This window comes from Choloepus didactylus, chromosome 16 (assembly GCF_015220235.1).
Source record: "Choloepus didactylus isolate mChoDid1 chromosome 16, mChoDid1.pri, whole genome shotgun sequence".
Taxonomy (NCBI): Eukaryota; Metazoa; Chordata; class Mammalia; order Pilosa; family Megalonychidae; genus Choloepus; species Choloepus didactylus.
Window position 1 is genome coordinate 1,397,973 of NC_051322.1, and position 26,504 is coordinate 1,424,476.

General features: G+C 39.1%; 1 protein-coding gene across 8 annotated transcripts in view; it reads right to left on the bottom strand.

Annotated features, from left to right (window-relative positions):
- ATP9B (ATPase phospholipid transporting 9B (putative)) overlaps positions 1-26,504 on the bottom strand; it is a 415,099-nt gene that overhangs the window by 298,735 nt on the left and 89,860 nt on the right. For all 8 annotated transcript variants that reach the window (XM_037805661.1, XM_037805663.1, XM_037805662.1 and 5 more), the window contains one exon: positions 340-398. In XM_037805661.1, coding sequence (XP_037661589.1) covers positions 340-398 — 59 coding nt within the window. The remainder of the gene's footprint in view (positions 1-339; positions 399-26,504) is intronic.

Genomic DNA, 26,504 nt, shown 5'->3' on the forward strand with positions numbered 1-26,504 from the left:
TAAAAAGATTACTCTGGAAACTGAAACAGTTCTATTATAAATAAGTTCTAACATATAATTCTGTGGTCAAATGAAATAATTCTAATTTGTGCAACATTAAGCAGTTATCAGGTTTCCCATTGCAGACAATATATGACTTCATCTACACACAGTGAAATGTATTCCAAACAGACAGAATATGCCAAAATCTAGATTTTCTTCAACATATATCAAATCTTTGCAAGGAAGTTAAGATTTAAAATATGTGTCTCAAACACTTCAGATTCAGTTAGTTGCAATCAAGCTAAATGTTAATAACCAGCATATATCAGCTCTAAAATAAATTTAAAATGCATCAACCTTTTCCACTATGATGAGGTCTCCAACTTGTATGTCTGAACTCTTAACTTGCACTTTACCTTAAAAAAAAAGAAGAAGTATAATCAACTTAATGAAACAATAGCACACCAGAGTTCAATTTTCAATTGATTTATAATTACTTTAGAAATAACTTCTGGGAAAACAAAAAAACAAAGCAGTTCAGATATTTCTCTATACTTTCAAAATAAATGTGTTTCATATGGACATAGTTACTAACAATATACTTGTCTCACTAAAGTACAAAACACAAATAATTAAATATCCCCCCAATAAAAAAGGAGCAAGAATTTCTTTGTCAGTGAAAAAGAGAATTCCACTTGGAAGACTTTTTGCCAAATTTCGTTCATTGTTTCAAATTTCAGTCAGGTCACAAAGACCAAATATATTACTAAACAAAATAATTGATTGATGACTAAAACTGATTATCATGGAGATGTATAAATCCTTTAAAATTAATGTTTTGAATGCCATTGATTAGCACATAACTAACTGAAAGGAAAAAGAAATAAAGCAAACTAGATATAAAATCACCCTCCACTAGTCGCTTTATGGACACAGATACAGAATGAAGACCTTTAAGAGGGCTAAAGCTTTATTTCTAAAATGATTCTTCTCCATAATACATCGTGTAAATTCTTAAATTGTCTACATAAATCTATTGTAGAACAATCATCTATAAAGTTTTATAAAATACTTAAATATCTATAAAATACAATATATAACATGATATACAGTAGACCACTCTCCATGTAACATGATTTAGATAACTTGAGAAGTCACCTGTTAAAAGTAACTAAAATGTAGTCAAATTCACTCTCCCTCCCTCTACCCACCCCCCACCCCCACCCCGACCCCTTGTCTCTGGCCTTCCCTCCCTCTGTCGGCATTTCAGACTTTCTGGGCCTACTTTTACATTTTGTAACTACTGTTTTAACATGAGCAAAGGTTCATTTTTTTTACATTTTGTTTATTCTGACAGCTACCTGAACCAGAAGAAATTCATTTTACTTTGTCAAAAACTACATCAGTCATTATGTTGATTTTCAAAACTACGTTCAACTTACAAAACTATGTTAAATACCTATTTTAAAAATAATAGTATCACCCTACTTACCAGAAGCAAACATTTGTTTTCAGGCTATCAAATAGTTTATATGGATTATATTATATTTTTATGTTTTTTTGTGTGTTCCTCAACGACACAATGAAACCCATAAGGGCTGAAGCTACTTTTTTTTTCTTTCATAATTGAGATTTTATTGGTTGTTTTGAAGATCAGCACTCAAACATTCTGAACAATTTGTACACGATTCTTAATGTATGTACCGAAAGTCTAAAAAGCCATGTAGTTGTAATTCATTTCTAAAGTTACTCTAGTGACTTTCCAGTTTAAAATTTGGAGGCAAGTTTTCCTTTAGAGGGTATCAAGTAGCAGTATCTTCAAATGTTGATAAGCTGCTACATCGTAAGTCCCTCTAATTCACAATTTAATATCATATACAATACAAGTTCACACTTCCAATCTTTCACAGCATGTAACAAAGTTATTAGGAAAACTGGACAACAAAAGCAACCAAGGATGTTACAGAGTACACACAGGTAAGGCAAGATCAGCGAGCGGTTTTAAGAAACAAGTCTACTAAAGAACATGGGAATAGAAGCAATTTATGATGTTCAACACATATCATTTAGTACGCATTGTATCACAGGGCATAACAACTGCCAAGCCCGAGTATGGAATGTTACATTGACATCAAAGACTGTCAAAGCCTCCTTGTAATTCAGTATCCTACTATCTTCTGATTGTACCAAAAAATAAACAAGCAAATGACTTCCCTTTTTAAAAGTAAAGCATTTCCACTTAAAAAATGGAATGAAGTGGGATTCCAATCTCCTTCTTACAAACGCTTCCTCTAGAGCTGCTAAAAACCTTGCATTTACAAACTAGTCGATAAAAATATTCCTCTGGCTTGCAAAAGAAGGGAGAAACAGGGACCAGTGATAAGACCTGGTATTCAATGTTAATTAGATTGGGCTGCTTTCTCTTCTGCTGCATCAGAGGCTGGACATTTAATTTTTAGTTTCTCCAATTCCTGCAAGTAAATCTTTAGTTTCTTGGTCAGCCACTTAAGCTTGTTTTCCCTTTGCTCCCCTTTTCGCTTTTGGTTGCACAATTTCTGAAGCATCATTCTTTTCGCGCTGCCTTTTCGGCACCATGGCAGAGCAGGCTTAGCTGACAGCCTCGCCGACCTCCTCTGGGCACCTGCCCCACCCTTTGACCGAGCTGACCTTCTCTGTGTGCCCCTCAGCAGCTGGAGGGCACTAGGATGCTGCTGGCTGCAATTGCTCCTCCCACAGCCCGCGCTTCAAGCCACGTTTTATTCATAATATGCAATACTATCTCCTTTGAAACTATATGTGAAACGAATATTAATGTATCTTTTTAAGTGATAATATATTCCCACACTTAGCCAGAAAATACACTTAAAAAAGAACGCGTATTTTGGCAATCCGCAGCCTGGTCCCCGACCACAGCTGGCCTCACCGGGCCTCAGGAGCAGGGTGCCCACACTGATCTCATGCTCCCCAGGGGTCACTCAAGAGGATTCCTAGTTCTCATTTAACTACATTTGCTCTCCTAGCAAGCTCCTTTTCTGCTCTTTCACATTTGCTGTGAAAGACACATTAAAAAAGGAGAAAGACAAAATTTCTCTGTATCTGCTGCCTATCATTAAGATGTAGCAAATAATTTTAAAATATTTTGAAGCATAGAAAATATATCCGTAGAAAATAATCAAGATCTGAAATTTCTGAGAAAGATGGTTATTCTGTCACAAAACAAACAACATATTTAATATCCTTTAATATTCAGGTAGTATAAAGCGATTACTATTCTTTTCTATGGAAATTACTTGTAATCAAGTGTCTAAGAAAAACAGTTCATGGTAAGCATAAGATCAAAAGTTATCAAAATATTGATAATATTACACTATGAACATGGCATAGTATGAAAACAATATGATCATCTGCCTTAAATATCTGCTAAAAGTACACAGTTAACAATTCTGAAGAACTGGTTGAATTCCTCAATAATCACCAGCTACTCCAACAGTTTTAATTTTACACTCAGGGGACGGCTGTTACTTCTGCTAGTGCCTTCATCACTGTGTGAATTTGTGGACTCTTTTCTTTCATCTTTGCTCTGGACTGGACAGACGGAAGCTAACCACTCTCCATGCACCACCACGTCCTCTCCCCCAGGGAGCACTCAGCACCAATTAGCTTTTCCTGCCCAACTGTAACAGACCACGCCAATGTTGTCTGATCTCTGACCAACATTCTATTAAGTAGCTGATTGTTCATTCTAGCAACATACTAATATGAGAGTTGGGAGACACTCGTAACAAAAGAAAATCCCTGAATTTTACAAGTCACAGCACATATAAAATTCACACCCCTCACAAACCAACAGGGTTACTGACAACACAAAGTGTTTACAAAATACCTATTTTACATTAATAATTTCAGAGCTGCACAGGATAGAAGCAAGCTCCACACACATAACAGCAGAGACACTTCAACAGAAATGCTAGTGCTTAAAGCTAATGTCATCGTTTCTTAAAAATGTTCAACTTAAATCAGCTCTCAGATATGCATTCATGGAGTCATCCATAATCAGCCTTTTACTTTTGGTGAAATAGTTTATAATGAATATTATCAATTATGGAAACAAGAGTATTTTCCTCTCAGAATTATTTTAACTAAATCCTTCCATTAAATCCTTTCTCCAGCAATAAATGTGCCCTGCACCACACTTCCAAAGTGTAATAGCTGAGGTGCTTCTCCTCATAGAACGAAAGCATTCATCTGAATTCACGGGCCAAGTTCTAGATGCTCCTCCAAAGGAAGATCAAAAAGGAACTCAGAGAACTGCATATTCTCACTCCAAACCTCTTAAACACACACCCTCCCCACCAACCTCACAGCCACTCATTATTTTTTGCCTGTATATACAGAATCACTTCTAATTGAGCGCCATTATTACTTCCCTAAATCAATCCAAATTCCAAATGAATTTGTTGAAAACAACTAAAATAGATTCATTTCTACGCAAAAAACCTCTTTATTATCTGCCAAATTACTAGGAAGATCATTCATCCTGAGCTAACTTCCCAGCATTCCCATGCCTGCACCTGCCTTCCCCACTCTTGCCTCCCTCAAGTGCCTGTCCTACAGCTACCTGAGGCCCCTTGCTGCTCCTTGGACCCAAACCCCTCTGTTCTAGTTTGCTAATACTGCCGGAACGCAAAACCCCAGAAATGGATGGGCTTTTATAAAAGGGGGTTTATTTGGTTACACAGTTACAGTCTTAAGGCCATAAAGCGTCCAAGGTAACGCAACAACAATCAGGTACCTTCACTGGAGGATGGCCAACGGCATCCAGAAAACCTCTGTGAGCTGGGAAGGCACATGGCTGGCATGTGCTCCGAGTTCTGGTTTCAAAATGGCTTTCTCCCAGGATGTTCCTCTCTAGGCCACAGCTCCTCTTCAAAATGTCACTCTCAGTTGCTCTTGGGTGTTTGTTCTCTCTTAGCTTCTGCGGAGCAAGAGTCTGCTTTCAACGGCCATCTTCAAACTATCTCTTATCTGCAGCTCCTCTCTTCTCAACTCCCATCCCTCTTGGCTATAGCAAGCTCGCTCCTTCTAGCTGAGCTTATGCAGTGCTCCAGCAAACTAATCAAGGCCCATGCTGAATGGGTGGGGCCACACCTCCATGGAAATTATCCAGAGTCATCACCCACAGTTGGGTGGGGCACATTTCCAGGGACACAACCTAATCCAAATGTTCCAACTTAATCCCCACTAATATGTCTGCCCCCACAACACTGCATCAAAGAACATGGCTTTTTCTGGGGGACATAATATATACAAACTGGTACACCAGCCTCTCCAAATCTCCTCAATCACAAAGAGTATGTGACCTCTTTGGAGCCTTTAATAACCCTTATAAGCACTGATAGCATTTTATATATAACTCAGTAAAATGCCCTTAAAATGATATGAATATTCAAATATCTCAGTGTCTACTAAATTCCAGATCCCATGACAGGTTCAAAGCATCACTGAAATATGTTTATGACATTTAGTTTATTGTTCACAAATGCATATCCAAAGTTAATCCATTTTAAAGCAGCAAAATAAGTCTATAACTATTCTGTTCTTAATTAGTTAAAATGGGTCAAATGTCATAATGGATTAAATAGAGCATAAGCAGAAAAGCCACACTTGATTACAGATTATATGTAAAAAGTGTGACCAAATAATGATAAAGTATAGTAATTACTTCTATCCCAACAAAGCACACAAAGGGGAATAAGAGTAGGAGATGAGAAACTAAAAAAAAGGAACTGGCCTGTATGCGGAGCATGCCTCAAACTCAACACGAGCTTAACAGGGGTTATTGCCTGGACATATGATCACCCGCTTTGCTTCATAATCTGCTTTAAAATTCAGATCATACTTCTGCTTCCACATAGCAAGGAAAAAGCCATGAAAGAATTTCATCCCCACCCTGATAACTGAAGACCAGACAAATAACACACAAGATGGAATTTTAAGCCCATTCAAGAGTCACACAGGAATCTAAGAAACTAAAATACAAGAGGATGGGCTCTCCCAGGAGATAGGAGCCTGTCAGATGTGCTCATCTGGGTCACAGCAGGAGGGAGAGGACAGAGGGAAGACCAACCAGCTGAACGTCAACTGATAATCTAACGCCAAGGGAGTTCTGCCTAACAAGTTGCCTAATTTAGAATCCCCAAGAATCCCAAACAATAGGAGAACCTGCACATATCCACTGACTCTTTTCCATGGGCATTCACCAGGTACTGAAAAAAAAGACACAAGGTGGGGCATGAGAGTGGGCCGCAAGGCGGTCAAGAGCGGGCCGCGAGCAGGCCAAGAGCAGGCTGTGCCCAGGCCAAGAACAGGCTGAGAGTAGGCTGCGAGCAGGCAGAGCAGGCTGTGCGCAGGTCAAGAGCAGGCCGAGAGCAGGCCGAGAGCAGGCAGAGCACGCCATGAGCAGGGAGAGCAGGCAGAGAGCAGGCCAAGAGCAGGCAGAGCAGGCCGTGAGCAGGCAGAGCAGGCCGAGAACAGGCTGAGAGCAGGCCATGAGCAGGCAGAACAGGCCATGAGCAGGCAGAGCAGGCCGTGAGCAGGCAGAGCAGGCCGAGAGCAGGCCATGAGCAGGCAGAGCAGGCCAAGAGCAGGCCGAGAGCAGGCCAAGAACAGGCTAACAGGCCAAGAGCAGGCACAGAACAAGCAGAGTAGGCCGAGAGCAGACAGAGCAGGCTGTGAGCAGACAGAGTAGGCCAAGAACAGGCCAAGAGCAGGCCAAGCAGGCCAAGCAGGCCAAGCAGGCTGAGAGCAGACCGAGAGCAGACAGAGCAGGCCGAGAGCAGGCCGCAAACAGTCAAGAGCAGGCCAAGAGCAGGCCAAGCAGGCCAAGCAGTCCAAGCAGTCTGAGAGCAGACCGAGAGCAGGCAAGCAGTGTCTCCCTCCTATACCCAGCAGTTATCTGCGATGGGCGGAGGACCAGATGAATCTGAGAAACCCTCATTCCCTACTCCTCCCTTTTAACACTAGGCTGAGAGCCTCCCCAAGGATGTGACCAAGACAAAAATCAAGGCAGAAAGATTGGAAAGAAAGAAGTAACACTGAACTTGTAGGCAGATGACGTGATCATCTATGTAGAAAATCTGAAAAAACAAAAAAGCAACTAGAACAATAAGATCACTTAGACATTTCATAGGAAACAGAGACAAAATATAAAAATCAACTGCATTTCTATATTCTAACAATGAACAAGTAAAAAATTTAATTTAAAAACGATACCAGTTAAATTAGCAACCAAAAACTTAAAATACAGAAAAACAAGACAATATGGAAGACTCCTACACTGAAAACTATAAAACATTGCTGAAATTAAAGAATATGCTCCATAAATTAATTTACAAATACAACAAAATCCCAATCAAAATTCTAGCAGGATTTTTTGTAGAAACTGAGAAGATGAATCAAACATTTATAAGGAAATCCAAAGTCACTTCCAGAGAACCTCTTTTGTTTCTCAAATGTGGACTTTCTCTAAGCCTAACTCTGCAAATAAATTCATAACTCTTCCCCAGATGTGGGATAGGACACCCAAGATGAATGAGCCTACCTGTCAACATGGGACACAGATTCTGGGAATGAGCCTGACCCTGGCACCGAGGAATTAAGAATGTCTTCTTTACCAAAAGGGGGAAAAGACAGGCAACAACATAAGTTTTCAGTGGTTAAGAGAACTCCAATAGAGTCAAGCGGCTTTCTTGGAGTTGACTCCTATGCAAGCTTCACCTAGATATGCCAAATGACCACAATATGACAAGCCCAAGTCAACAGTAGTCCTGAAAACCTTAATGAATACCCGGATCCCTATCTGAGACCCTATAAAGGTTTCACTCACTAAGCTTATCTTCAGAAACTTAAATTCTTCAGAGAACTCCTATGCCAGCTAAGTTCTAAAACCCAGAGGCAATAGGCTCTTCAAGAATATCAACTAGATGTGTCCCCTTTTCTCAAAGTTGATACCCCTTTATAACATGAACAATTTAGGGAGGTCACTGCCTAGACATACCTGAACATCGGGAAAGTGATTAAACTAGAGGAAGGGGTAGCAACAGACAAGATGGAATTTAACAAAGGATTACGAATACTGAATCTTTATATAATTTTCTTTTTCTTAGTTCCTGGGGTATTAGAACAGCTAGAAGGAAAGAACTGAAGTAGCAGAACTATAACACATAGCATCCTTTGAAATGTGTTCTATAGCTACTTGTTAAATTGTAATTTGAATGCTATCACTTTATTGTATATATGTTATATTTCACAATAAGCAAATAACTGAAACTATGGTACTATAACTTATAACAACTTTGAAAACTTCCTATATAACTACTTGCTAAAGCATCCTTTGAAAGATGCTACCTTGTATATATGTTATATTTTACAATAAGGAAATAACTGAAATCGTGGAACCCTAACCTATAATATTTTTTGAAATTTGTTCTCCAACTACTTGTTAAATTTCATAGAAAGATATCATGTCTATGTATACATGTTATATTCTACAATTAAAAAAAGATTTTAAAAAATTATATAACATAATGACTTTGAATTCTTATTTTATTAAATTGCGTTTTCTATTTTAAAAATATGAACTAAGATAGATTAATCTAAATGTACCAGCTAAAATAACAAGGCTTTAGAAGGAAACAAGGGGTATATCTTCTCAAGATCAGGGTACAGATGTCTTAGAGGACACAGAAGAACCAGCCATAAAAGGAAATGCAAATAAATTGATCATCATGAAAAAAAACAAAAAAAACCTTGTTTCTCAAAAGACATACTTAAGAATAAATAAAGAGGCCCTGACCCAATGAAGATTGCAGTGAGAAGCTTCAGCCTCCATCCCCCAACAGAAGTGTTTAACAACCAACAAGAACTGCAGAAATAACTTTCTCGAAGCTCCATGAAACAGTTAAAGGACTGCAGTAACAGGGCAAATGGCAAATCAAGAAAAAGATCACATAAAAGCGGTAGGATCTCGTGGTGCCCTAGCCCACACTCCCAGTGCAGATCCCTGGTCCTTGTATTGGAGGGAGCAGAGTTAACCCTTGTGAAAATACTGAGAGACTGTCTGTCTTCCCCAATCTGTCTGGCGGTGGCCTGAGGGACTCAGAGTCCCAGAACTCACCCTGTGTGTAGAAGGCGGCTCACAGATCTCCCTACAGAATGCTGTGGGAGGGCAGTCCAGTGGATGCCTAGGCCAGGGGACTGCTGGCTGTGCGTATATGGTGTCATGCCCAGGCCGTGAGGGAACGGTTTCCTCGGGAAGAGGAACACTTGTATCCCTGTAAACAGGGAAATTCCTAGGGCCGTGCATGCCTAAGACAAAACCCACAAGCAGATGAACAAAAAGAACCAGGGAGGCTTTGGCCTGGAGCCATTCCCTAATTCACTCTATGGCTTACCCCCGAAGGAGAGCAAGCACATGGGTCATCCTGCAGGGACTGGGAAAGGTGCTTTATTTCCTTCTTTTCATCCTTTTTTTTTTCAGCTCCTGGCATTCAAGGAAAGCTCTGTCATAACAGTAGCTGGAGAGAAGCTATAGAAACAACAGATGCCTCAGAGTCTCAATTCCAGTGACAGTATATTAAAATATCAAAATGTCCAAGTTTCAACAAAACATTATGAAACATTTAAAGAAACAGAAGTAATAGCCCAGACAAAGGAGAAGATTAAAGCATTAGAAACCATCAGTGAGGAGTATCAGACCTGGAGCATTCCAGACAAACTTTTAAAATGGTCCTAAATACACTCAAAGAACTTATGAAAACATGGACAAAGAACTGAAGGAAATCAGGAAAATGATAAATGAACACAAAGAGAATATCAATAGAGATGAAAATTATGAGAAGAAACCAAAACAGTGGAAGAATTTCTGCTGTAACAGAAATTAAAAATTCCCTAGAGGGGCAAGATGGCGGAGTGGTGAGGAGCAGAAATTCGTCTCTCCCCTAGAGCAGCTGGCAATTACCCAAGAACTATATGAAACAGTGTTTTCGGGGTCTCCAGTAACCAGTCACACGTTGGACACAAGTTTGGAACTGGAGGAAAAGCTGAGATCGCAGAGAACATTGCTGACCAAGGAATCTACCTGGAGAGGCCCCAAAGAGAAGAGAGGAGAAGGGAATAGTGCCCCTGAGAGACAACTGGAGGTCTGAGGATTGGGAGAGTGGAGGGAGGCCCAGCTCAACTGACAGTCCTCTTTCTGGGAATTCAGACCTCAGGGGCTGGAATTCAGATTCCAGCTTCAGTCAACCACACCCCTGACAGGATCAGAGTCACCAGGAGAACTAAAGGCTCCATACCTCCTTACACTGGTTGGGGAGCTGTGGGCTGGCCAGCGCCACCTGCTGGACAGGAGAGGAAAAGCACCAATTCTAAAGGCCTCATAGGAGGGTCGCATTCTCAGGAAAAACTCCATACCCTCCCAATGAGACCTGGGCCTCACTAGACTGGGAAAATCTGACCAGGGTCGACCATACCTGAGGAGACCCACTCACAAAAAGGTTACATAGAGGCAGAGCAAGAAACAGAAAAAACAAGAGGGGAAAAATTCTGATCAACTAAATAGAACCTAAGTTAGAGGTCTAGAATAAGTTGAACTGAATAACAGAGATGAGAAAACAAAGCCAACCAACAAGAAAAACACTAGGTAAAAGACAGAAAACAAGCTCCAAAATAAACTAATCAAGAGAATCAGATGCCTAGACAACTTAAGATAACAAGCCATACCAGGAAACACGAAAACATGGACCAGCCAAAGGAACAAACTAATAGCTCAGCTGAGACACAGGAGTGGAGGCAACTAATGCTAAATAAATTTGATGAAATGAAGGAAGATATAGCAAAAGAGCTGAAGGATATAAAGAAGACACTGGCTGACCATAAAGAAGAATTCATAAACTTAAAAAAACAAATGGCAGAACTCATGGGAATGAAAGCCACAATGGAGGAGGTGAAAAACACAATGGAGGGACACAACAGTAGATTTGAACAGGCAGAAGAAAGGATCAGTGAACTGGAAGACAGGTCATTTGAATTCATACACACAAAAGAACAGATGGTGAAAAAAATGGAAAAATATGAGCAGGGTCTTAGGGAGCTGAGTGACAACATGAAACGCACAAATATACGTGTTATGGGTATCCCAAAAGGAGAAGAGAGGGGAAAAGGGGCAGAAAGAGTAATAGAAGACATATTCACTGAAAATTTCCCAACTCTTATAAAAGACAGAAAATTAGAGATTCAAGAAGTACAACGTACCCCAAACAGAACAGATCCCAATAGACCTACTTCAAGACACTTACTGGTCAGATTGTCCAATGTCAAAGACAAAGAGAGGATTCTGAAAGCAGCAAGAGAAAAGCAATCCATCACATACAAGGGAAAGTCAATAAGACTATGTACAGATTTCTCTGCAGAAACCATGGAGGCAAGAAGACAGTGGCATGATATATTTAAGATACTGAAAGAGAAAAACTGCCAACCAAGAATTCTATATCCAGCAAAACTTTCCTTCAAAAATGAGGGAGAGATTAAAACATTTTCAGACAAACAGACACTGAGAGAGTTTGTGAATAAGAGACCGGCACTACAAGAAATACTAAAGGGAGTGCTACAGGCTGACAGGAAAAGACAGGAGAGAGAGAGTTGGAGAAGAGTGTAGAAATGAAGATTATCAGGAAAGGTAAAAGGAAAGGAAAAAATAAGATATGACATATAAATTCCAAAAAACAAAATGGTAGTAGAAAGTACTGCCCTTACAGTAATAACACTAAATGTAAATGGATTAAACTCCCCAATAAAAAGACACAGACTGGCAGAATGGATTAAAAAACAGAACCCATCTATATGCTGTCTACAAGACACTCACTTTAGACACAAGGACAAACATAGACTGAAAGTGAAAGGGTGGAAAAAGACATTTCATGCAAACAACAACCAGAAAAAAGCAGGAGTAGCTATATTAATATCAGACAAGTTAGACTTCAAAAGCAAAACAATTAAAAGAGACAAAGGACACTATATATTAATAAAAGGGTCAATTCATCAAGAAAACATAACAGTCATAAATATTTATGCACCAAACCAGAATGCCCCAAAATTCATGAGGCAAACACTGCGATCACTGAAAGGAGAAATAGATACCTCTACAATAATAGTTGGAGACTTCAATACACCACTCTCATCAATGGATAGAACATCTAGACAGAGGATCACTAAAGAAACAGAGATGTTGAATTGTATGATAAATGAACTAGACTTGACAGACATTTATAGAACACTACATCCAACAACAGCAGGATATACTTTTTTCTCAAGTGCTCATGGAACATTCTCTAGGATAGACCACATGTTGGGTCACAAAGCAAGTCTCAACAAATTTAAAAATATTGATTATTATACAAAACACTTTCTCAGATCACAATGGAATGAAGATGGAAATAAACAAAAGGCAGAAGGAAATAAAATTCACAAACATATGGAGGCTAAACAACACCCTCTTAGAAAACCGGTGGGTAAAGGAAGAAATTACAAGAAAAATTAGTAAATACCTTGAGGCAAATGACAATGAAAACACAACTTATCAAAACTTATGGGATGCAGCAAAGGCGGTGCTGAGAGGGAAATTTATTGCCCTAAATGCCTATATTAAAAGAGAAGAGAGAGCAAAAATTGAAGAGTTAACTGCTCACCTGGAGGAATTAGAGAAAGAACAGCAAACTAACCCCAAAGCAAGCAGAAGGGAAGAAATAACAAAGATTAGAGCAGAAATAAATGCAATTGAGAACAGGAAAACAATAGAGAGAATCAACAAAACCAGAAGTTGGTTACTTGAGAAAATCAATAAAATCGATGGACCACTGGCTAGGCTAACAAAAAAAAAAAGAGAGAGCAGATGCAAATAAATGCAATCAGAAATGGGAAAGGAAATATAACTACCGACCCTGCAGAAGTTAAGGAGATAATGAGAAGATACTATGAGCAACTATATGCTAATAAACTAGACAACTTAGATGAAATGGACAACTTCCTAGAAAAGCATAAACAACCAACATTAACTCAAGAAGAAATAGATGACCTCAACAAACCAATCACAAGTAAAGAGATTGAGTCAGTCATCAAAAAGCTCCCAAAAAGGAAAAGCCCTGGACCAGATGGTTTCACATGTGAATTCTACCAAGCATTCAAGAACGAATTAGTACCAATTCTACTCAATCTCTTCAAAAAAATTGAAGAAGAGGAAAAGCTACCTAACTCTTTCTATGAAGCCAACATCACCCTAATACCAAAACCAGGCAAAGATACTACAAAAAAAGAAAATTATAGACCAATTTCTTTAATGAATATAGATGCAAAAATCCTCAAAAAAATACTTGCAAATCGAATCCAGCAACACATTAAAAGAATTATACACCACGACCAGGTGGGATTTATTCCAGGTATGCAAGGCTGGTTCAACACAAGAAAATCAATTAATGTAATACACCACATCAATAAATCAAAGCAGAAGAACCACATGATCATCTCGATTGATGCAGAAAAGGCATTTGACAAAATTCAACATCCTTTCCTGATGAAAACACTTCAAAGTATAGGAATAGAAGGGAACTTTTTCAATATGATAAAGGCAATATATGAAAAACCCACAGCTAACATCACACTCAATGGGGAGAGACTGAAAGCTTTTCCTCGAAGATCAGGAACAAGACAGGGATGCCCACTATCACCATTGCTATTCAACATTGTGCTGGAAATTCTAGCTAGAGCAATTAGGCAAGAAAAAGAAATAAAAGGCATCCAAATTGGAGAGGAAGAAGTAAAACTTTCACTATTTGCAGATGACATGATTCTATATGTAGGAAATCCAGAAAAATCTACAGCAAAGCTACTAGAACTAGTCAATGAATACAGCAAAGTAGCAGGCTACAAGATCAACATGCAAAAATCTGTAGTGTTCCTATACACAAGTAATGTGCAACAAGAGGAGGAAATCAAGAAAAAAATCCCATTTACAACAGCAACCAAAAGAATCAAGTATTTAGGAATAAACTTAACCAAGGACACAAAAGACCTTTACATAGAAAACTATAAGAAACTGCTAAAAGAAATTGAACAAGACCTGAAAAAATGGAAGTACATACCATGTTCATGGATTGGAAGACTAAATATAGTTAAGATGGCTATTTTACCTAAACTGATTTACAGATTCAATGCAATACCAATTCAAATCCCAACAACTTACTTTACAGAAATAGAAAAACCAATAACTAAATTTATTTGGAAGGGTAAGCTGCCCCGAATAGCCAAAAAATGTCTTGAGAAAGAGGAGTGAAGTGGGAGGTCTCACACTACCTGACTTTGAAGCATATTACAAAGCTACAGTGCTCAAAACAGCATGGTACTGGCATAAGGACAGATATACTGATCAATGGAATCGAATTGAGTGTTCAGAAGTAGACCCTCACATCTATGGACAACTTATCTTTGATAAGGCAGTGAAGCTGAAGCAACTGGGAAAGAGCAGCCTGTTCAATAAATGGTGTTTGGAGAATTGGATATCCATTTCCAAAAGAATGAAAGAAGATGTCCATCTCACACCTTATTCCAAAATTAACTCAAAGTGGATCAAAGACCTAAACATTAGCACCAAGACCATAAAACTCTTAGAAGAAAATGTAGGGCAGTATCTTAGAGATCTTGTGAAAGGAGGTGGTTTCTTAGACCTCACACCCAAGGCAAGAGCAACCAAAGAACAAATAGACAAATGGGATCTCCTCAAAATTAAACACTTTTGTACAACAAAGGACTTTGTCAGAAAAGTCAAAAGGCAACCTACACAATGGGAGATGATATTTGGAAACCACATATCAGATAAGGGTTTAATATCCCGAATATATAAAGGAATCCTGCATCTCAATAATAGAAAGACAAACAATCCAATTAAAAAATGGGCAAAAGACATGAACAGACATTTTTCTGAAGAGGAAATACAAATGGCTCAAAAGCATATGAAAAAATGCTCAACTTCACTGGCTATTAAGGAAATGCAAATCAAAACCACAATGAGATATCAACTCACACATACCAGAATGGCCATTATCCAAAAAACAGAAAATGACAAGTGCTGGAGAGGATGTGGAGAAAGAGGCACACTTATTCATTGTTGGTGGGAATGTAGAATGGTGCAACCACTCTGGAAGACAGTATGGAGGTTCCTCAGGAAGCTAAATATAGATTTGCCATATGACCCAGCTATTCCATTGCTGGGTATATACTCAGAGGAACTGAAACTTAAGACACAAACAGACATTTGTAAACCAATGTTTATTGCAGCATTATTCACAATTGCCAAGAGATGGAAACAGCCCAAATGTCCATCAAAGGACGAGTGGATAAACAAACTGTGGTATATACACATGATGGAATATTATGCAGCTGTAAGACACAACAAAGACATGGATCATGTAATAATGTGGATGAACCTTGAGGACATTATGTTAAGTGAAGTTAGCCAGAAACAAAAGGACAGATTCTGTATGGTCTCACTAATATGAACAGACATTAATGAACAAACTTCGGGAGTTAAAAGCTGACAACACAGGCGACCAGGAGGTAGAAAGAGGGCAGAGATCAGCCATTTGATGCTGAAGGACTACAGAATGTTTAAGATTGATTGCGTAGATCCAGAAATAGATAGCATAATACTGTGTGATGGTAGCACGGTATTGTAAGTACACTGAACAAAGATGTCTGTGAGTAAAGCTGAAAGAGGTGGGATAGGAGAATGTATGACACCAGAGGTAAAGATAGATGATAAAGACTGGGACTGTATAACGTGGCAAAAACTGGAGTGGCCAATGACTGCTACTAAACATACAAATATAAAAACGTTTTTACATGTGGGAAAGCAAATGAATGTCAACCATGTAGAAATTTGAAAAAGGGATGGTATTCAGAAAAAAACATAATCAAAGCAAACTGGAGTCTATGGTCAACAGTAACATTGTAATATACCTCCATTAAATGTAACAAAGGCAATATGCCAATGCTAAATGTATATGAGAAGAGGATATAGGGAAGTAATATGGGATTCTTGGTAGTGGTGCTATTTGCTGTCCTTAGTAGTATATTGTATTGTATGACATTATTTTTCTTTTTATCATTTTTTCTTATTGCTAAAAAAAAAAAAAAACACAATTTTTCTTGTAGTAATCAGTATGTTCAAATGCTGATTGTGGTGATAAATGTACAACTTTATGATGATACCATGAACAACTGATTGTACACTGTGGATAAATGTATGGTATGGGAATATAACTCTATAAAATTGTAGGAAAATATATATATAGGAGTAAAAGTGTTGGAGAAAACATGGTGAGAGGGATGATGCCTCACCAATATGGACTAACTACAATGTGTAAACTCAAAATTGAATCTTAGAACATAGCCTAACGTGGACACAATAATTGTAATAGTCCCTAGATTGTAAGCTCTTACAGCAGTTAACTCTATCCCTGAATTGTAAGGCCTATCTCTAAACTTTGAGGTGCTGATCCCCTAGCGTATGTTGTCACAAACATTGGGACTGGTGGTTTGATGTGCTCAGCCCTCGAGCATGGGACTTGCACTTATGAAGCTCATTACCACAGAGGAGAGTCTAAAGTTGTATGTAATGGTGCCTAAGAGTCTCCCCCTGAGTACCTCTTTGTTGCTCAGATGTGGCCCTCTCTCTCTCTAACTGAGCCATCTCGACAGGTGAACTCGCTGCCCTCCCCCCTACGTGGGACCCAACTCCCAGGGGTGTAAATCTCCCTGGCAACGCAGAGTATGACTCCTGGGGATGAATGTGGACCCGGCATCGTGGGACTGAGAGTGTCTTCTTGACCAAAAGGGGGATGCAAAATGAGACGAAATAGTTTCAGTGGCTGAGAGATTCCAAATGGAGTCAAGAGGTCACTCTGGTGGACATTCTTATGCACTATATAGATAACACCTCTTAGGCTTTAATGTATTGGAATAGCTAGAAGTAAATACGTGAAACTACCGAACTCCAACCCAGCAGTCTGGACTCCTGAAGACAATTATACAATAATGTAGATTACAAGGGGTGACAGTGTGATTCTGAAGACCTTGTGGATCACACCCCCTTTATCTAGTATATGGATGAGTGGAGGAATGGGGATAAAAACTAAAGGACAAATGGGGTGGGATGGGGGGATGATTTGGGTGTTTTTTTTTTCACTTTTATTTTTTATTCTTGTTCTGGTTCTTTCTGATGTAAGGAAAATGTTCAGAGATAGATTGTGGTGATGAAAGCATAACTATGTTATCATACTGTGGACAGTGGATTGTATATCATGGATGATTGTATGGTGTGTGAATGTATTTCAATAAAACTGAATTTAAAAAAAAAAAAAAACTTCTAACTATGCTCTGTGTAAGAAAGTAAGATTATAAAATCTATTTTTATCAATATTTTAAGGAAAATCTATTTATCAATATTCAGAATATCAGAATTCTCTACTCTTGTAAATTTGTATTCTCTTTCTTTAAAGGGAATATACACTCATTATAAAATATCAAATAACCCATAACTATATAATTGAGAAAGTCAAGGTTCCCAGTAAACCAAGGTCCCTGATAATCCCTAGAGATTATCAGTAATAGTTTGATGTATTTTTTTCTAAGTTAGGCAAAAATGTGTGTATGTGTGTTTGACGAAAAAAAAAAAAAAGGATCACACACCATTCACATACCATTAAGTAATGTACTTTTTTCACTTAACAGTGTATATGTGGATATCTTAATTTTTGCTTTCTGTATCTTTGCATTTTTTCACTTCTTACAACCAGAAAGTGTTTTTAATTTAAAAATATATCTAATAAACAAAAATGTTTCTTTTTCTTTAAAAGGAAAAAAAAAAAAAAAAAAAAAATTCCCTAGAGAGATTCAACAGCAGATGAGAGTTGGCAGCAAAGCGAATCTGTGAACTTGAAGATAAGACAATTGAAATTAACCAGTCTGAGGAGCAGATAGAAAAAAGAATGAAGAAAACTAAATAAAGCCTAGGGAACCTGTGAGACACCATCAAACATACCAATATACGCATTATAGGAGTTTGAAAAGAAGAAAAGAGAAAGGGGCAGAGAGAATATTCAAAGAAATGATGGCTGAGAACTTCTCTAATTTAATGAAAGACATGATGACTATATGGTCCAAGACACAAAAATAAACTCAAAACAGGATAAACCCAAACAGACCCATGCCGCAGCATATTATAGTCAAACTATCAAATGCCAAAGATAAAGAGAAAATTCTGAAAGCAGAGACAAGCAGCATGTCACGTACAAGGGAACCTCAGTTATATTAGATGCAGATATCAATTCCCCTCCCCCGAAAAAGATCTATAGATTCAATGCAATCCCAATCAAAATCCCAGTGAGATTTTATATAGAAACTGACAAGATAGCTCTGAAATTCAAATGGAAATACTAAGGACCTAGACTAACCAAAACAACTTTGAAAATGAAGAGTAAAGTTGGAGGGCTAACACTACCTGATTTCGGGAATTATTTATAAAGCAATAGTAATCAAAAGAGTATGGTATTAGCATAAAGATAGACAAATGGATCAATAGAATGGAATACAGCATCCAGAAAAAAACCTCATACATGAAAAGATAACTGATTTTTGACAAAAAGGAAAAGGCAATGGAGTAAAGAGTCACCTTTGCAAGAATGATGCTCAAACAACTGGATATCCATGTGGAAGGAAATAACTTAGGCTCCATCCCTTGCATGGCGTACAAAAGTTAACTAAAAATGAATATACCTAATGCCAACTTAAAACAAAAAGCTTCCACAAAAAAACAGGAGAAACATGGAAGAAAACCTTTGTGAACTTGGGTTAGGCAGAGACACTAGATAGGATACCACAAATACAATCCATATGAGAGAAAACATGACATATTGCATATCATCAAAATTAAAAACATCCATTCTTCAAAAGACAAGCCACAGATGGGAGAAAATATTTGCAAAGCATATATCTGATAAAGAATATATAAAGTTACATGATCTGGCTCACATCTGAGAACTCCCAAAATTCAAAAGTAAAAAAACAAGCCAACTCAGTTGGAAAAAAAAAAAAGGGCGGGAGTGCAAAAGATTTAAACAGACACTTCACCAAAGAAGAGACACAGATGGCAATCACTGGGGAAATACAAAATAAAGCCTCAATGAGACGCCGTTACACAAAAATTTCACAGGCTAAATATATAATGCTGACAACACCAAGTGTTGGTGAAGATGTGGAGGAACCAGACTTCTCTTACACTGCTAGTGGGAATGGAAAATGGTACAACCACTTTTGAAAACTGTGTGGCAGTTTTTTAAACAGTTAAACATGTACCTCCCATATGATCCAGTCTTTGTACTCACAGAAAAGAAATTAAAGCCCATCTCCATACAAACACTTGTACACGAATGTTCACAGCAGTTTTTCTTTGTCACAGACAAAAACTGGAAACAACACAAATGTCCATCAATAGGTAAATGAATAATCAGAATGATTCATGCCACGACAGATGAATCTCAAAATAATTATGCTGAGTGAAAAAAACCATATGAAAAAGAAAAAAGAGTGTATACTATATAATTCTATTTACATAAAACTCTAGAAAATGCAAACTCATCTACAATGACAGAAAAAATCAGTGGCTCCTGGGAAAAGGATGGGGAGGACCACAAAGGGACACCTGGGAGTAACGGGTGTGGTCATTACCTGGATCCCAGTGATGCTCCCACAGGTGTGAACTGACGTCAGAACTTACCATATGGTGCACTCTGAACACGCACAGTCCCTGGCATGTTGATTAGCACTGAGCAGGAGTGGCGGGTGGTGGGGGGGTGGAGCATGAGCAGCAGTGGGAACGAGCCAGGTGAGGAACGTGGTGCCAGGTCAGGTGTGAGATGGGAAAGCACAGCTAGGCTCTGAGCAAAGGAGTTACATAATCTGGGCCACATTTGAGAAGAATCACTCTAACTGTCAAGTCGAGAATACACTGTTCAGGGTAAGGTGGAAGCAAGGAGACCCATTAGGAGGCTACCGCATTAAACTAGGTGAGAGAAGAAAGAGGAAGGTAAGAACTGGTCAGATTCCAGATATATTTTGAAGGTAGAACCAACAGGATTTCCTGCCAGGTTGGATGTGGAATACAAGAAGAAAAACGTAAGTCTAGACTCCAAGGTATTCGAATGAAGCAGGAATTAGTCATCAACTGAGGGAGGACACTGATAGAGCAATTTTTTTTTGAGAGAAAAAAATAAAGGGAATAGAGGGTGGGACGAATTAAGTTTCAAATGCCTTTCAGGAAACCTAGCAAAGAGGTCACATTAGATGCATGAGTCTGGATTTCAGAGAGAGGTCCAGACCAGAAATGAAAATGTGGGAGCTATAAGCATATGAAGGGTATTTAGAGACGGGAACCTGGATGAAATCACAAAGGTACCAAGTATAACACAGAAAACAGGGAGAGGTACGAAAACATTAAGTAGGGGGATGGGCAGAGAGAAAGTATTAAAGGAAACTTAGCTGGAGCACCCAGTTATATAGGCACAGTGTCCCAGAAGCCTAATGAAGAAAGTGTATTAAAAAGGAAAGCGCAATCAACTGTATTGCTGATGTGGACTGAGAACTAACAAACGGATTTAGCAATTGGGAGGTCACTGATGACTGTGATAAGAACAAGTCTAGTTGAGAGTGGAAACCTGATTTGAAAGTTTTACAAAGAATTAAGGAAGAGAAACTGAAGAAAAGAATTATAGAACACTTCTGAGTTTTATTACAAAGTAAACTGAAAAAATGCTAGAAAAATGACATGAAGAAAAGACTTAAGATGAGAGAACTAACAGGATATCTGTGTGCTGATGGGAACGATTTAGTAGACCTTATTTCAGTGTTCAAAGGAGAACCCTGCACCAGGAGAGGGGCAATGGGTGGAGCAACGCCCCTCGGTGAGCTGGAGGGAACGGGGTCTTCTGTACCAGCAGGGGGACAGCTCATCCATGGTAACAGTAGGAAGGCAACATGGATGCGAAAGATGTTTGTGGAGGAATAGATGTGGCTGTGGTAGTCAAAGAATGTTCTCCCGTGCTGGCCTCAACTTTCTCAGTCAAGAAAGAAGCAATGTCATCAGCCAAAGGCAAAGATGGAGATGGGTTGCTGGTGGTTTGAGGAAAGAGAAGAAGGTGAAAAATGTCCATTCAAGACTCTGAAACAGTCAGCTGAGAGCAAGAGTGAGTGGACCCGGAAACCTGCAGGTCAGGCAGCACACAGGGCCCAGCTGGCATTCCCAGTAAGGAACTGAAAGTAAGAGCAGTTGCCATGGTTGTGTGTTATCTCCAGTCCTGTTCATACGAGTAGGTAAAGAACAGCCCGGGGGCTTGATTTAAGCAGTCATGCACTTTTGCCAAGCAAATATGATGAAAATATAGAGAGGAAAGGAACTGAAGGTACAAGCAAAGGAACTTAATATAAAAAACGTGGAGAAAATATAACATCAAAGGGGAAAGGAACAATGAAAAGAGGTAAGAGCAATTATCTGGAGGTCCCAAGGTGGCTGAAGTCAAGGTACTAGAGGCAATAAGCTGAAAAGACAGGAAATACCCGTCAGAGAGGGCTGCGTGAAACTGAGCCTACAAACGGGTAATGACGAGACCTAGAGCACCGCACAAGAAGAACTGCTAATGTGGAGGGAAGTGAACGAAGAGAGCACTGGAGAGGTTTAAGGAACCGAAACCCAGGAAGCCGAAGAGACCACCTATGCTTATTTTGAAATCACCAAGAGTAGATATGGGTTAAGTTTACATGTCAAGTTGGCTAAGTTACAGTGTCCGATTGTTAGGTCAGGCAAGCACTAGCCTGATTGTTACCAAGAGGGTATTTTGTAGATGGATCAGCATCCACAACTGACTGCTGCTGGGGCTGATTGCACCAACAATCAACAAAGGAGACTGTCTTCAGTAAGGAAAGGAGTCTCCTTAGCCAATCAAATGGAAGCCTTCAAGGTAGAACTGAGGATTTCAGCAGTCAGAAAAAGAATTTCTATCTTTACTTCAGTTAGCCAGTTTCTCCTGGGGAATTTGTCACCTTCATCAAGTTTCCAACTTGTGGCATGCCCTACAGAATTCAGACTTGCCTAGCCCCATTGTCACATGAGCCAATTCCTAGAAAAAAAATCTCTTAATATTTATATACACACACACACACACACATACATATACACACGCACCCAGTTATACCTTGTCAGGTCTGTTTCTGTGGAGGATCCTGACTAATACAGTAGGACTACGGTAAGTGACAGCGTATCAGGAGCTAACACTGTCAAAACCATGCTAAAGGTGACCTGGCAGTTGACAGACGACGGGAACAATGGGGGCAATAAGTGGCATCTGATGAGACTCAGAGGTTAGGTTTTGGTTTTTTTAAGGGGTGGGGGAGTGGGGTGGGCAGAAGAACAGTCAGAAGTGCCATGAGAAGATGGATACCCTGTTAACCCCAGGTCAAAAGGCACTGAGGCCGTAAGAGAACACAGTAACCCCTAAGAGGGCCGCAGGGGAAGCAGCACCCTCACGAAAGAGCCCTACTTCAGTAAAGCAAGAAGACACATTCAGACTCGCCTGTAGAAAAACAAGTGTTACGTGATGAAGGAAACTGAATTCCAGAGAGCATGGTGGAAAAAAAGGGCAAGGGTGAGAACAGAAGATATACAGAACCTTACAGGAATTAAAATGCAGAAGGTGAAGGCTGACTTCAAAGTCTGGGCTTTTTATGTTAACTGACATAAACAAGGCAGAGGACACAGTGAGGTCAGTGTGGACATAAGGTGCCTGTGCTCAGGCTGTGGGACTGGGGGTGCTGGGGAGGCCAGGTCTTACTCTGAGTCTGTGGACACACCTGGACCTGCTGAAGGTGGGCACCAATGTCAGCTAACACCTGGCCCAGAGCTTCCCCTGGACCACAGAGATGAAGCTGAGGATGCCAGGAAAATGTGGAGCTCGTGGACCATGTTTTCACCAACACACGCTGTGGAAAACACTGTGAACAAAACTGAAAGGCCTACCCTCATGAGACTTACATTCTAGTGAGAGTAAATAAGACAGTGTTAAATAAAATACATCAGCAAATAAATTGTGTAAATTACAGAAAAGAAAATAAGAAAAAGAGAGTTACTAAAGTTAGTGCTGATGGTGGTGGCGGGGGGGGGGGGGTGGCAGTTATAAAGCATCTTGCAGAAAGTACCAACCTTTTGTTCTTAAACATCCATTAGTAATAACCAAAATAGTTTTAAAATATTCTTCAGCAATAACAAAAATAACTGAAGCCACTCAAGTATTAAAGACAAGTCTTTTTTTTTTTTTTTTTAATTCTATCAGTGTAAAAGAATTCGATAGCTTTAAAAGAATACTGAAATAATGAATATTACATCCTGGTAAGAAACATTTAAAGATAAAACAATGAATGTTATTCATGGATAAATTATATTAGCCAACCACTTCCTCTCTAAAATCATCTCACTAGCTAAAATAGTCTTTACCATCTGTGTAATTACCACTAAAGGGTCTGAAAGCTGTCACAAGTAGCTATACATGCAGACTTTATGGTCCCCCAATGCACAAATCTTTTGCCTGAAGCAATGTGCAAAACTAAACACTGAAATAAGTATCAATAGTAATTCACTGGACTCACCAGATAAAGATTTTGTAGAAAATTACATTGGTTTGATAAACCTAATAAATATCTCAAACACATTAAATACTTTATCAACTAAAAGATACAAATGAAAATGTACACAGTGCTGCTAGAGAGAGGATATGCCTCAAAGTCTTGGTTAAGTCCTCTTTTTGTAAAAGGGAAATTTCTAACCTTTGTTTTCTATAGTAGATAATCTTCTTAAATATCTACCAAAGTTTAAGATACAAAATTCTGTTAATGTGAATGGTTTGTGTTTAGCAGTTTCTAAGACTCTCAATCAATAAAATCAGAAGATACAAGAAAATGTAGTCTCCCTCTCTCAAAAGCCCACACATATACAAAAACCCAAGTGTCCTCCATGTGTAAGTGTGGCTATGTGGATACTGAGAGGGGTATGAGTCAAACAGTGCTCAAAATTGTCCCCAGTCTCTTATTTTCCTCGAAATTTCCAATAAACCATGTGATGGTTAATTTCACATGTCAACTAGGCTGGGTTATGGTCAAACACTGGTCTAGTCATTGCTGTGGAGGAATGCTATAGGTCTCTCCTAGCAACTGACTGGAAGTAGCTGGCATGGCCCTCCATGAGGCAGGAGGGCCTCTTCCAATCAGCTAAGGTCTCAGAAGGGAGAACTAGGGGTCCCAGAGATCAGAATGAATTCTACCTCAAGACTCCACCCTCCACTCCTTTCCAAGTGTCCAGCCTAAGGAATTCAGTCTCAAGACTTTAACATCCAGCTTCCAGCCTGCCCTACACAATTCAGATCTGACCGCCCCCACTAATACATCCCACATGAAAGTGGCTTAGCTCTGAAACACGACAAAGAATGAAGGTTGTCATCAATTCTTGGAAAGAATGAAGCAATCGACAACTAGAGACTACAAGATGGCTATGCTGCAGTTGCTAAGATTTTGAGGCCACTAGTCTGACATATGAGCAGAAAGAAACTTTCATGGTAATTTTATACTTATAGTGCCTCATGTTTCAAGTTTCTCAGAGAAAACAAGAAAAAAAATGAAAAGATAATTGTGGAAGAAGAGAGGAACAGGTTTCTCTAAATATGAGAATGTACTTTAAAAGAACATTTTGAAAACCGGGTATGGAACTGGCATAGAAATGTATGGATGAAGCAGTGAAGCAGAGTGGAAAGCACAAGAAAGGGCCCAATCAAATCAAATGCATTTTTCAAAGATATGTAGAAAGAACAAGTAATTTAATGGTTTTAAAGCAACTGACTGACCATTTGGGGAACAAAGAAAAAGCAGATTCCTTCTTCACATAATATATACCTTAAAAGTAAAATTGTAGATGGAGTATAACTTAACAAAAAATGAAAACATGGAAGTATTGTGAGAATTATTTGGGGATAGAATGGAATTTCTAAGACTAAAGTAAAAACCATAAAGGAAAAGATCAAATGTTTGAATACATAAAAATTATAAATTCTCCTACATCCAAAAAAAAGTGTTTTTTAAAAAAAGTCAAACAGGATAAATATATGAGCTTTATATGACAAAGGCAAATTTCTCTGTGGTAGAGAAGCTAATAAATAAGGTAAAATTAGACAAAGGGGCAAAAGAGAATATACAAATTATAAAAGAACTCCAATGAACAATGAATTTATCTGTTAAACAAGGTAGCAAGCAAAATATGCTGACATCATTTTTTCACTGATCAAATTAGCTGATTAAAAAAAAATTACATCCAAAGTAGGCAAGGATGTTAGGAAAATGATGCTTCCGAGCACAATGGAAATATAAACTGGTGCAACCTTACAGGACAGCTACCTGTCAGTACAAACCAGGCTTAAAAGTCTTCACAGTTGGTCTAGAAATTCTTCATTCATTTAATCATACAACCTGCAACCTACTGAGTGCCTACCATGTGCCAATCACTACAGTTAGCACTGGGAAACAGCAGTTTAAACAAGGCCCTACCCTCACACAGCTGATTACTTAGAGCACTAACTGAAGGTGATTATCAGTTAACAAAGGGAAGTTTGGATGCTATGGGCCACACTGGTGGGGGCGGGGGCATTTGGGGCAATCAAAGACGCACCACCACCCCCCCAGGAAGTATTTTCATAAAAACCTAAAGATCTGATGATCTGCATAGGAAGTGGTCAGAGAGTATGGGGGAAGAATACCCCCGACACAGTGACTGCCACCCGAGAAGTCCGGGAAAGGGAGAGAGCACGGCGAGGTCGAGAGAAACCAGCGTGCAGGCACCGCGGGGAGTAAGTGAGGCAGGAAGCTGAGTGGAGGCCAGGCCAGCTCAGTAGGACCTGGGGAGTCATATGGAGGGTCTGAGACTTTAACAGAGGGGTAATCAAAAGTAATTAAAGGATCCTATGCAATAAAATGGCAATGGACTTTACATATTTTTGTGGATTCTATATATAAAAGCTACAGGCAAGGCCAGTGGTTAGGAGGCGGTATCACTACTTCAGGCAAAGAAAATGATCACCAGGATGAAAGTAATGAAACTGGAAAAGTAAATAAATTCCAGAGATGTTTGGAAAGTCACATCAATGGAACTTAATGACTGGATTAAGGCAGGAGTAGGGTTCAAGATGAAAATGAAGGAAAACCTAAAGGATCCCCACATTTCTCAGAGTGAACAGAAGTGCCATTTACTGGGAGAGCAGCCACAATGAAAAGTCCTGACAAAACACACATGCACTGTTCCAGTTTGCTAATGCTGTCATTATGCAAAA